This window comes from Salvelinus fontinalis, chromosome 37 (genome assembly GCF_029448725.1).
Source record: "Salvelinus fontinalis isolate EN_2023a chromosome 37, ASM2944872v1, whole genome shotgun sequence".
NCBI classification, from domain to species: domain Eukaryota; kingdom Metazoa; phylum Chordata; class Actinopteri; order Salmoniformes; family Salmonidae; genus Salvelinus; species Salvelinus fontinalis.
Window position 1 is genome coordinate 17659817 of NC_074701.1, and position 13064 is coordinate 17672880.

The 13064-nt window shown below is 42.7% G+C and overlaps 1 protein-coding gene across 2 annotated transcripts in view; it reads right to left on the reverse strand.

Moving 5' to 3' along the window:
- LOC129836281 (heat shock 70 kDa protein 12A-like) overlaps positions 1 to 13064 on the reverse strand; it is a 49271-nt gene that overhangs the window by 18965 nt on the left and 17242 nt on the right. For both annotated transcript variants that reach the window (XM_055902227.1, XM_055902226.1), the window contains exons 2-5: positions 8592 to 8668; positions 8240 to 8370; positions 601 to 787; positions 116 to 220 (exon numbers count right to left, since the gene is read on the reverse strand). In XM_055902227.1, the coding sequence (XP_055758202.1) occupies positions 116 to 220; positions 601 to 787; positions 8240 to 8370; positions 8592 to 8668 (500 nt within the window). The remainder of the gene's footprint in view (positions 1 to 115; positions 221 to 600; positions 788 to 8239; positions 8371 to 8591; positions 8669 to 13064) is intronic.

A 13064-nucleotide genomic window follows, 5' to 3' on the forward strand; every position in this document is an offset into this window, starting at 1 on the left:
GAGGGCAAAAGGGGGTGCAACTCAATATTAGGAAGGTGTTCCTAATGTTTTGTACACTCAGTGTATTGTTTTGCATAAAAGATAAACCGTGCAGTAGAACCTGTTAATACTTTACCTTAAGTGCTTGCTCCTTGAAGAACGCCAGAGCGTATGCAAAAATATCAATAGCTTTTACTCTCTTCCCATTGGCTGCATGGAGTTCTGTGTCTATGGAGAGATTCTGATTGGGGGAAAGAAACGATGACAGAGAAAACAAAAGTTCCATGTTATCGTAATATTTGAATTGAAACACCATACAGACATCTACTGATAAACACTAAGACAGATTGAGCCAACATACTTGAATAGCCTTATCCAAATCATGTCCATTCATAATTCTATGGTGAAATATGTGCAATAACACTAGCCTGAGCCAACAGTTACTGGCTGTGTTTCCTCCTACTTGGCACAGAACACAGAACTTCAAGAGCTTGCTGCAAAGTCAGCTCAGGGCAGCCAAGCTGCCAGCCCTGCACAAGGGCAGACAGTAATAAGGGACGTGTGTGTGTTTGTGTATATGTGTGTATATGTGTGTGTGTGTGAGTGCATGTATGTCTTTACCGCAGTGGTGTGGAGTTTCATTTTGAACTTCTCCAGGTAGAGCCAGTGCTTGGACTCGGTAGGATCCAGGTCATGGTAAAAATCACGTGCTGCGTAGCCGAAACTATGGAACTTCCTGTCCGGGGTCAGGAGGATGGTGGTAGGCGTCTTCTGATTGGATACTCCAGGGTCGCCGCCCTCCCAGCGTCTAGGAAAGACCACAAAACATTTAAACCAATGAACAACTGAATTATGGCAGCTAATTGATACATTTTTTACAACAAATAGCATATTTCGGCATCTTGTGCTTTATTAGGGGGACATTCTCCAATTTGGTTGTGGGTGGGCCTCTATCTTTCATCTGTTTACTTTTTATCTTATTTTCATCTATCTTTAATCTGTTGAAACCACCTGCAGTGCAGTTTCTCTATTTGTGTCAATTGGCTCAATATGTCTGAATAAGGCAGAATGCATTTCAAAGCATTAATGTATCCTGTCCATATTACAACCTGAACAAAAATGTCTGCAGACAACAGACACGTCTCAGGTCAATCACACAGACTACAGTAGTGTGTCCTCATCAGTCCCTCATTGTCAGTCATTAATGGCTTTCTGAACCTCAAGTCAAATCAAATACAATTTTATTTGTCACATGCTTCATAAACAACAGGTGAGGACTAACAGTGAAGTGCTTACTTACGGCGCCCTTCCCAACAATGCAGAGAGAAAGAAAATAGAGAAATAATAGAAAAGCAATAACACATAATAATAAAAGTAATAATAAATACAGAATGAGTAGTGATAACTTGACTATATACACGGGATACCAGTGCTGAGTCGAGGGGTACGAGGTAATTGAGATAGATATGTACATATACCTGGAAATAAAGTGACTAGGCAACAGGATAGATAATAAACTAGCAGATAGTTAAATAGTTAACCAAATAGCTACCCGGACTAACTATTTATCAGTCTTATGGCTTGCAGGTAGAAGCTGTTCAGGGTCCTGTTGGTTCCAGACTTGGTGCCGTGTGGTATGACAGGGAGCTCAGCCCCAGTTATGTACTGGGCCGTACACACTACCCTCTGTAGTGCCTTGCGGTCGGATGCCAAGCAGTTGCCATACCAAGATGTGATGCAGCCACTCAAAATGCTCTCAATGGTGCAGCTGTATAATATTTTGAGGATCTGAGGGCCCATGCCAAATCTTTACAGAATCCTGAATGGGAAGAGGTGTTATTGTGCCCTCTTCACAATTGTGTTGGTGTGTGTGGACAATGATAGATCCTTAGTGATGTGGACACCGAGGAACTTGAATCTCTCAACCCGCTCCACTACAGCCCTGTCAATGTGGATGGGGGCGTGCTCGGTCCTCAGTTTCCTGTAGTCCACGATCAGCTCCTTTGCCTTGCTGACATTGAGGGAGAGGTTGTTGTCCTTGCACCACACTGCCAGGTCTCTGACCTCTTCCCTATAGGCTGTCTCATCGTCATTGGTGATCAGGCTTACTACCGTTGCGTCGGAGTTGTGCGTGGCCACGCAGTTGTGGGTGAACAGGGAGAACCGGAAGCGACTAAGCAGGCACCCCTGAGGGGCCCCCGTGTTGAGGGTCAGCGTGACGGATGTGTTGTTGTCTACTCTCACCACCTGGGGGGCGGTCGGTCAAGAAGTCCAGGATCCAGTTGCAGAAGGAGGTGTTTATTCCCAGGGTCTTGCGCCTCTCCCTGACCCAGTCTGTAGACTGGGTCAGGGAGAGGTTGAAAATGTCAGGGAAGACACTTGCCAGCTGGTCATGATCGTAGTACGCGTCCTGGTAATCCGTCTGGTCCTGCGGCCTTGTGAATGTTATCCGTCTGGTCCTGCGGCCTTGTGAATGTTTAAAGGTCTTACTCAAATCAGCTACAGAGTGCGTGATCACAAAGTTGTCTGGAACGACTGGTGCTCTCATGCATGATTCAGTTTTGCTTACCTTGAAGTGAGCATAGAAGACATTTAGCTCATCTGGTAGGGTCACGTCACCGGGCAGCTTGCATGTGGGTTTCCCTTTGTAATCCATGTCAGTTTACAAGCCCTGCCACATCTGACGAGCGTCCGATTCGGCTTAATAGGTTTCAGGCTTAGTCCTCTATTGACGCTTTGCCTGTTTGATGGATCATCAGAGGTCATAGCGGGATTTCTTAAAAGCTTACAGATTAGTGTCCTGCTCCTTGAAAGCAGCAGCTCTAGCCTTTAGTTCAGTGTGGATGTTGCCTGTAATCCATGGCTTCTGGTTGGGATATGTACTTACTGTCACTGTGTGGACAACATCGTTGATGCACTTATTAATGAAGCCGATGACTGATGTAGTAAACTTCTCAATGCTATCGGGTGAATCCCGGAACATATTCCAGTCTGTGCTAGTGAAACAGTCATGTAGGTTAGCATCCACTTCATCAGACCACTTCCGTATTGGGCACTGGTACTTCATGTTTGAGTTTTTGCTTTTAAGCAGTACTCAGGAAGATAGAGTTATGGTCAGAGTGCCAAATGGAGGCTAAGGGAGAGCTTTGTATGTGTCTCTGTGTGTGGAGTAAAGGAGATGTAGAGTTTCTTCGCTTCTAGATGCACATACTGGTAGAAATGAGGTAAAACAGATTTCCGTTTCCCTGCATTAAAATCACCGCCCACTAGGAGCACCGCCTCTGGATGTTCTTGTTTGCTCATTGCCCTACACAGCTCGTTCAGTGCGGTCTTAGTGCCAGCATCAGTTTGTGGTGGTAAATAGACAGATACAAAAAAATATAGATGAAACTCTCTTGGTATGGTCTACAGTTTATGAGGTATTCCAACTCAAGCGAGCAGAACCTCGAGACTTCCTTAATATTAGAGATTGTGCACCAGCTATTGTTAACAAAAACCCTCCTAGGCCTCACTCCCCCCTATCTAGGATACCTACTGCAGCCCTCATCCTCAAAATACAACATCCGTTCTGCCAGTCACATTCTGTTAAAGGTCCCCAAAACACACACGTCCCGGGTTGCTCCCCGTCTCCGCAGGAGGCCTTTTGCCTTCTAGTAGGTCGTCATTGTAAATAAGAATTTGTTCTTAACTGATTTGCGTAGTTAAATAAAAGGTTAAATAAAAAATTAATAAAAACAAAAGAGACACAACATGACCTACACTAATTGTGCTTCACTAGTTCTAGATAAATGAAGGATTAGTTACTATAATTAGTTTAGTTCCCTTGGAGATGAGAATATGTTTGCTAAGTGCCCTGATGAGATTATGGGTCAGTCTCACTGGGGGAGAAGCCTGCTGTGAGGGACTCATTTGGAAGATTTGGGGGAAACCACTGGATGCACACTGCTAATCTAAATTGAGACTCTTATTTTTTGTATTAACTTTTATTTATTCAGGGTATGTCACGCCCTGACCTCAGATATCTCTGTTTTCTATATATTTTGTTTAGGTCAGGGTGTGACTAGGGTGGGTACTCTAGTGTTGTATGTCTAGGGTTTTGTATGTCTAGGGTTGTTATAGGTCTAGGGGTTTTGTATTTCTATGTTGGCCTGATATGGTTCCCAATCAGAGACAGCTGTTTATCGTTGTCTCTGATTGGGGATCATATTTAGGCAGCCCTGTTTCCCACTTTCTGTTGTGGGATCTTGTCTATGTGTAGTTGCCTGTCAGCACTCATTTGTATAGCTTCATGTTTCGTTTTGTTATTTTGTTAGTTTGTTCAGTGTTCATTCTTTAAACAAATAAGAATGTACGCATACCACGCTGCGCCTTGGTCCGATCCTTATAACAAACGGGACAGGGTAGCCCAATTGAGACCAGGGACTCATTCCCAATGGTGCCCTGAGTACAAACATTTTTCTCACAAAATGTAACATTACAAATATGATTTTAGGCTCTTTTGTGCATAATCTGTGTTTATCATTCAACAGCATTTTATCATCATCATTGTCATTGTCATCGTCATCATCATGCTGGATGGTATGTCCACAGCCCTATAGACGGATGGTATGTCCACTTAATAGATGGATAATAGATGATTAATTCTTCTCCTAATCACATCACAGCATGATCACGCTATGTAACTCCATAATATCTTTTAATAATCTATGTTTGGTTAAATCATATACCCTAATTAACATGATAATTTGATACAATCAAAAAATCTAAACCTGTAGCCTATTTATTCAAAACTCATTCTGATGATTCAGATTTGCAACAGCAACATAGTCGTTGTAACTGTCACACGTTAGTCGTCCTAACAGAACTTAAAACATGGTTGTGATTCAAACTGTTGATGAATGCAAATAACTCCACAGTATAGCTAAATTGGTTAACATGTAAGAACATGACAGGTGAAAAATAGCTAGCCTACTGTATAACACGACCGTAGATGGTCTGGAATGGAATATGCCTCACTGAAAATAGCTCTAAGGAGTGAAGGTCTGTAAATGATGCATTTCTTTTCACTGTGCGTAGTCTGTAAGACAGGCATTTAGTGCAGTGGGAGGCCAGACAAGCTTATATTCAGACCTCTGACAATCACCATCTAAAAGCCTTAATGCACGTACTGTAGCCTACATATTACTAAATTGTGGCTTACTGCAAAATGTAGCAAGAACAGAAATCATATCTAAAAAATATACACACAATAAAAAATATTGTCAGTTGAGAGAGTCAGAGTGTTGGCAATTTCCAGAGGAACTGGCAGCCATGTCCGAATAGCCGTTTTCATCTCAGGTTGGTTTTCTATCGGCAATTAGATTCCTGCTCCATTGTGAGGGCCAGCAACAGTGAGGACAGAGAAGGAATGCTAATGGCTTTGTCATAGAGATGCAACTGGCTAATGCTCAATACAGCAATGCATTCCTCTTCTATTCAAAGAGGCGTTCTACACTGAAATCTCTATCATAAGAGAACTACAACATTAAAGCAGCCCCAAACAGTTCCGTCGAGGTATGGGCAAACTTTACAGATCCATTCGGAGGGCTTATTATTGTTTCTGTAAGGATTTGGAGAGCAGATGGTTCAATCCAAAGGAAATCATCTTGGGGCTCCAGCTGTTTTCACTGCAAGGTCTGGCAGCACCTGTAAAAATATCTTACTAAACTGTTACCTGACGTCTGGAGTTAATGACCCATGACAGGAGAGGTTTCCCCAATAGACAATTCTCCCAGTCTGTGTCTCTCTGTGTTGTATCACCCTAAGGATGTGACATTAATGATACTCCATTTTATCTAGTACTCCTACAAAACAACTTAATTCTCAGAAAAATGACCAAGACACGGGGCCTCCCGGGTGGGGTCTAGGGCACTGCATCGCAGCGCTAGCTGCGCCACCAGAGACTCTCGGTTCGCGCCCAGGCTCTGTCGCAGCCGGCCGCGACCGGGAGGTCCGTGGGGCGAAGCACAATTGGCCTAGCGTCGTCCGGGTTAGGGAGGGTTTGGCCGGTAGGGATATCATTGTCTCATCGCGCACCAGCGACTCCTGTGGCGGGCCGGGCGCAGTGTGCGCTAACCAAGGGAGCCAGGTGCACGGTGTTTCCTCCGACACATTGGTGCGGCTGGCTTCCGGGTTGGAGGCACGCTGTGTTAAGAAGCAGTGCGGCTTGGTTGGGTTGTGTTTCGGAGGACGCATGGCTTTCGCATGGCTTTCGACCTTCGTCTCTCCCGAGCCCGTACGAGAGTTGTAGCGATGAGACAAGATAGTAATTACTAACAATTGGATACCACGAAAATTGGGGAGAAAAGGGGGCAAAAAAAATAATATATATATTTTTTTTTAAATGACCAAGACACAGAAAGATTTGTGTTATTAAGCACATAATTGCTACATCTCAGTGTAGGGGCTAGTGTAACTGTTCTACCTAGTAGTCTAACCGACAAACATCTTTTTTTTTACTATTACAGAATTTACGAGTTTCACCTTTGACAGATTTTCTGATGTTAGAAAGTGTTACCTATTTTCTGTTGAAATTTTGCAAGAGGGAAAATGCAGATTTTGGTCGAAAGTCATGCATAAAACTGTAACATGTCGTATATAGAGTTTCCAGACATGTTTTCTCTATGGACAACTCCTAAGAACTATTGTTGATTGCCAGTTAAATATCAACACGTTTAGCTATAAATTGAAAAATGACTCAAATCAACAAAAACCTGCAACCACACTGGCCTTCTACGGATAAGATTGGCCACAGCTGCTCTAAGATATATCATGAATTCAAAGTTCAAATAGGGCCCCTTAAAACTAGTGCATGAAACCATAGAAAAACCTGTCTGCTTTGTGAGGAACTGCAAGGTAAGGAGGTTGGCCCTGGTGCCTGACACACACAGGGAAAAGAGTTGACCTGTGTGTTTTATGGGTCAGAGGATCCTACTAATCTCAGGATGGCAGTCTAGCTGGTTCCTCAGCTAAATGAACCAGCTCCTCCTACCAGTGCTAACAAGAGCATTACACTGACTGTGGCCATGACATGACGTCTGCCAATGAGGCATTGATGAGAGAGGGAGCAAACACTGTTTCTTCTGACCTTTAAGGACAGTCAATGGAATCCAGTTAGAAGCCTCCATGGCCCTTTATATCTCCATTTGAGACATGGAAATAACCAAACAAGGCTCCTGCTCGACCTATCAACAGCCACAAAAGTTTCTTCATAATGAGTGCTAAAGAATCAATGAAGGTACTATTCAATCCATACATATCTCTGAAGTGGAGAAGCCCTAGAATAGTTTAGAATCCTGAATTCTAATAGTCCAAATAAAATCACGTCCCAACAACACAAGATCATTTTCTGCCAACAATAAGTGAAGAAATAAACATTTATCCACCACAAAAAGAGCCATAGATTGAGTATCCTCTTTCCCCTCCTTCCCTACATCCTAGCAGAGTGGTCCTGCTGCCTGGAATGTTCTACATACATTCTGGCAGAAAGCAGAGGAGGGGCCATTCCTCTTCCATAAGTGACTGACAGGCCAAACAGACAGATTTATTTAAATTTTTTAACTAGGTAAGTCAGTTAAGAACAAATTCTTATTTTCAATGACAGACTAGGAACAGTGGGGTTAACTGCCTTGTTCAGAACAACAGATTTTTACCTTGTCAGCTCAGGGATTCAATCTTGCAACCTTTCGGTTACTAGTCCAACGCTCTAACCACTAGGCTACCTGCCGCCCCAGATACAGGTAACTGCCAAAATAATGGAAACACTTGTGTAAATGAGGGATACAAAGTATATTGAAAGCAGGTGCTTCGACATAGGTGTGGTTCCTGAGTTAATTAAGCAATGGACATCCCATCATGCTTAGGGTTATGTATAAAAATGCTGGGCAGGCCATTCTTTTTTCCATTATTTTGGCTACCATGGCTATGCCCCAAAAGGATGACAATGAAATAGAGGAGCAATAATTTGATAAACACCTTTTACCTGGCTATCAGCAACCCTTCTGTTATGATTACGCCTAAATAAGACCTAAATAAGAACAGAAAGCAGCACCACGCATGCAATGTCTCCTGCATCACCTGCCAGGGAATATTCAATAAGACTCTGCTACAGAACAACCTGACCTGAGTGCACCTCCCCATGACTCCCTCAATCTATCTTGATCTCTTTCTCTCTCTCTCTTCCTGCTCCCAGCGACTGCATTGCAGCGTTGGCTTGGCTCACCTCATGGTGTGAATGCATTCGGGCTCCTTAGTGAAGGCGTAAGCGTAGCCGCTGGAAGTGGTGCCAAAGTCGACAGCAACCACCACGATGAACGAAGGTCCTGTGTGGGCATTCGAGTCCGTGTCATTTTGCTGAGGTGGGGAGGACAGAAAACTGGAGTCAACAAATGGAGAACGTTTAAGGAGATGTGTTATTTATTCTGGATGGAAAAGCTGGTGGCTAGTTTAACAACTTAAAAAGACTGTGTGGTGAATCTCTCATACCAATCTCTCATTCCACAGTAATGGAGTTGTTTATACAGACTTCATATGGCTCTATCTCCATGCAGAATATTCCATGGTGGGTTTCTTACCTGAATGTGTGAGGGTGACAGTGGGGTGATGCCAGGGTCACCCATGCTCTTTGCTGGAGAGGGAGTTGCCATTGCATCTGAGGAGACAGAAACAAGTAGATACAACATGAGTCAACTTAACAACAACAAACAACAGAAAGCTTCATCAAAATCATCTGATTTAGGACATACATTATGTCCATTAGTACACTGCCAATCCCTGTTCCTCAACTATTCAAATAAATTGTGCAGCTGTGATCTTAGTTTTGATTGTTCAGTCGTCCTCTGATAATGCACTACAAAGAATGTTACCATTCTAACCTTTTGTTTGAAACTCCTGGCTGTCTAACAACTCTTCTTTTAAGATAAAACGGCTGATGCACCTGCCTTTTAAACACAATGGCATTTGAATTGAATGAAAGTGTGTCCATTTGGCACCACTTTCATTAGCTTCACTTAATAGTGCTTGTGAAAAGGCCCTTTGACAATGCACAATAATAGTGCTTCCTCTGTGTTTTTAAGTGTCTGGGGATGGTCTCAGTCTCAACGGGACATCACGCTATCGGTCTGTTTTCCACATCACTCGCCCTTTTCTCGCCCTTACAGAGTGACTGAGTGGTCCGAATCCCCACAATGTACTGCTTGGTAATTACTGTGTGGAATTACGGACCACCTGTGGATAGACTCCATCTTCTCCACCCCCTCCCCCATACCCCCTCCTTTAAATCCTAACCTTGAGTCATATTTTAAAGGGGCAATCTGTATTTGCTACATACATTTTTGTGATTTTTAAATGAATGATAATTACCCATTGATTCTTGGAGAATATAACTTATAAAGGAAGCATGACCTAACCCCATCAGAACCCAGAATATAAACATGTTTAACTTAATTGTTTGTAACAAAAACAAAAAAAAGCCTGAAAACATGGTTAAAACAATAATTTTGATATCATGCATGGTCAGTCCTTGTATCCATAGCTCTGTCTATGAATTTGATCGAGAGTGGTTACATTTCTCCAGCCCCATCCCTCAGCTGTTTACCAAAAGCAGTGGCAGGGAATAAGCTTTGTTACTGTTTGTGGCTCTAGTGGTAAATGTGTTCCAGTGCAGTCTGTGTCGTTTATTATTAACCTGGCAGTATAAAATACTTAATGAGAAATGTCATTCAATTGTATTGAGTTCCATACAAGCAGTTGCAAAATGTCAATGCAGATGTTTTTTCTGACTAATTAGTGCAAGTTGATTTGGGCATCTGGGTGAGAATTTTCTATTTCTTTCTTTAGAATTTCCTTGAATAACCCAAGAAATCCTTAACTGTACAGGTCAACCAGAAACTACAGTATTGTTGACGTCGATCAATCACTCACAATCTCATTAAGGATATGGCAATATAAATGTAAGTCATTTACATAACTGGCAACAGTAAATACATCAATTCATTGAATTGTGTGGTGCCTTCGCACTTACAAAACATATGTAGTGTTTTAACAATATACAGTATAATGATTTCCTTCAACATCCCCCACTATTGTGTTTAAATCCTATTGGTAATGTTGGACTCTGAAAAGGGGTCTATAAAGGTTTACTTTATGTGTATTCATCCTAAGGTGAGACATGGAAATAACCAAACAATGCTCCTACTCGACCTATCAACAGCCACAAAAGTTTCTTCATAATGAGTGCTAAAGAATCAATGTTTCAATGAAGGTACTATTCAATCCATACATATCTCTGAAGTGGAGAAGCCCTAGAATAGCTTAGAATCCTGAATTCTAATAGTCCAAATAAAATCACGTCCCAACAACACAAGATCATTTTCTGCCAACAATAAGTGAAGAAATAAACATTTATCCACCACAAAAAGAGCCATAGATTGAGTATGCTCTTTCCCCTCCTTCCCTACATCCTAGCAGCTGCTGCCTGGAATGTTCTACACACATTCTGGCAGAAAGCAGAGGAGGCCATTTCTCTTCCATAAGTGACTGACAGGCCAAACAGACAGATACAGGTAACTGCCAAAATAATGGAAACACTTGTATAAATGAGGGATACAAAGTATATTGAAAGCAGGTGCTTCCACACAGGTGTGGTTCCTGAGTTTATTAAGCAATTAACATCCCATCATGCTTAGGGTTATGTATAAAAATACTGAGAAGGCCATTATTTTTTCCATTATTTTGGCTACCATGGCTATGCCCCAAAAGGATGACAATGCCCCCATCCATTGTAACTGGATGGTTTGATGAGCATGACAATGATGTAAACCATATGCCATGGCCGTCTCAGGCAACAGATCTCAACCCAATTGAACACTTATGAGAGATTTTGGAGCGGCTCCTGAGACAGCGTTTTCCACCACCATCAACAAAACACCAAATGATGGAATTTCTCATGGAAGAATGGTGTTGTATCCCTCCAATAAAGTTCCAGACACTTGTAGAATCTATGTCAAGGTGCATTGAAGCTGTTCTGGTGTCTGGTGTTTGTGGTGTCCCATGCCCTATTAAGACACTTTATGTTTGGGGCCTCCCGAGTTGCGCAGCAGTCTAAGGCACTGCATCGCAGTGCTAGAGACGTCACTATAGACCCCGGTTTTATCCTGGTCTGTATCACAACCGCCCGTGATCGGGAGTCCCATAGGGCGGCGCACAATTGGCCCAGCTTTGTCCGGTTTAGGGGAGGGTTTGGCCGGGGGAGCTTTACTTGGCTCATTGTGCTCTAGTGACTCCTTGTGGCGGGCCAATCGCCTGCAGGCTGACCTTGGTCGTCAGATGAACGGTGTTTCCTCTGATACATTGGAGCGGCTGACTTCTGGGTTAAGCGGGCGGGTTTTAAGAAGCGCGGTTTGGCGGGTCATGTTTTCGAAGGACGCATGACTCGACCTTCGCCACCCGTTGGGAACTTGCAGTGATGAGACAAGATTGAAATTGGAGAGAAAAAGTGGGTAAAATAAATAAACAAAAAATACACTTTATGTTGGTGTTTCCTTTATTTTGGAATTACCTTTGTGTGCTGTGTCTATAAAGTCGAAAACATTTTCAGACTCCCCCGACTACCAGAAAAGGATTGCAGCAGATGGCAAGATGTGGGAAAAAAATATTCAATTCATTGGTGCATTGCGATACAGAAACTATGTTGCTTGAGTGAGCACATGAGCTGGAGCTGAACTGAGTGGAAAGAGAGGCTTTCGTTTTTTGAACCTGGACTTTTTTCTCCTCTCTGCAGGAGAGGCTTTTACTTCCTGTTCTCGTCACATTCCTCTGTTTCCCCAGACGACTCTACATTTTTCAGACCCTCAGTGCAGATGTCAGACTGGGTGTTTACAGGAGAACTAGGCCCCAATTTATGACTGCACAATGGAGGTTTTTCGATAACACATATGAGCAGCAAGAACTGGAATCTAAAACTCGATGTTAAAGTTCATTACAAGTTTATAGAAATAAATAATCTTAGGCACTAGCAATGTATTACCCTGTGTGAAAATCTGGTATTCTATAGGCAAAGGCAGAGTTTTGATATGTCAGATACAGCGACCACACTACCACACTAACAAGTTGTAAACTAATAGTAATTTGAATCCTTAAGACACAAATGGTTTGGATATATTAAAATAGAAAGCGAAAATGTCCCGGTTCATCTAAAAGCGGGTTCTTTTCACCTCTAGAAAGAAGCCTGGGTACGTTGACAAGCTCATCTTTTTTCTAATGACATTGTTGTGTCTTCCAATGTGATTTTCATAGCCCACTCTGTGTGACGAAGGAAAAAAAGAGGCTAATAATCCAATCCAAGCGTTGAACCTCAGGTCCTGTGGCACGCTGAGAAATGAGGTCAGAGCCTCCTCTTGCCACCTCTGCCCCGATAGCTAGGCTCACACCGCCTCCTCAATAAGGCAAGTGTGAGGGGAAGGGAAGAAATGTCTGCACATAAAATGTCCTTCACATCTTCTCTGATTTTCTCGTCTTTTCATACTAAGATTACAGGGCCAGAAATGTCATTGCTGCTGGTATGAGAGAAAAGATGTATAAACACGACGGGCAAACACATTCCTGGTAATGCTGTTGCGGTTCAGCGACGCATGCAATCACCAAAAGCTGGTCCTGTGAGTAAAGAGGCTAGAGGGATGACGGTTAGCACACGTTTTGATTCATAAAAGAAAACACATCTAGTATCATCTGCCCGGTTTATCAAGTTGTGAGTTCACGGTTGGTGCATTACGTCTGTGTTGAACCCATCCTTCACAAGTCATGATCTATAGACAAGCATACTGTAATATGCCTTCATGAACGGCAGGAGTAGAGGACTCGATACCTCACAGTGCAAGGCGTGTTTTGCATCATACCGGCTGTATTTCTGTATTTTGAAAGTTATATATCTTGAAAACTTGACTGCTGACATGCAACACATTTGGGGACTATACCAACAATGGACTAATGAAACAAATACCAAAAGATAGTTTTTGGGTAGAGTTTTTCTTTAAGCTAGTTGAAATAGG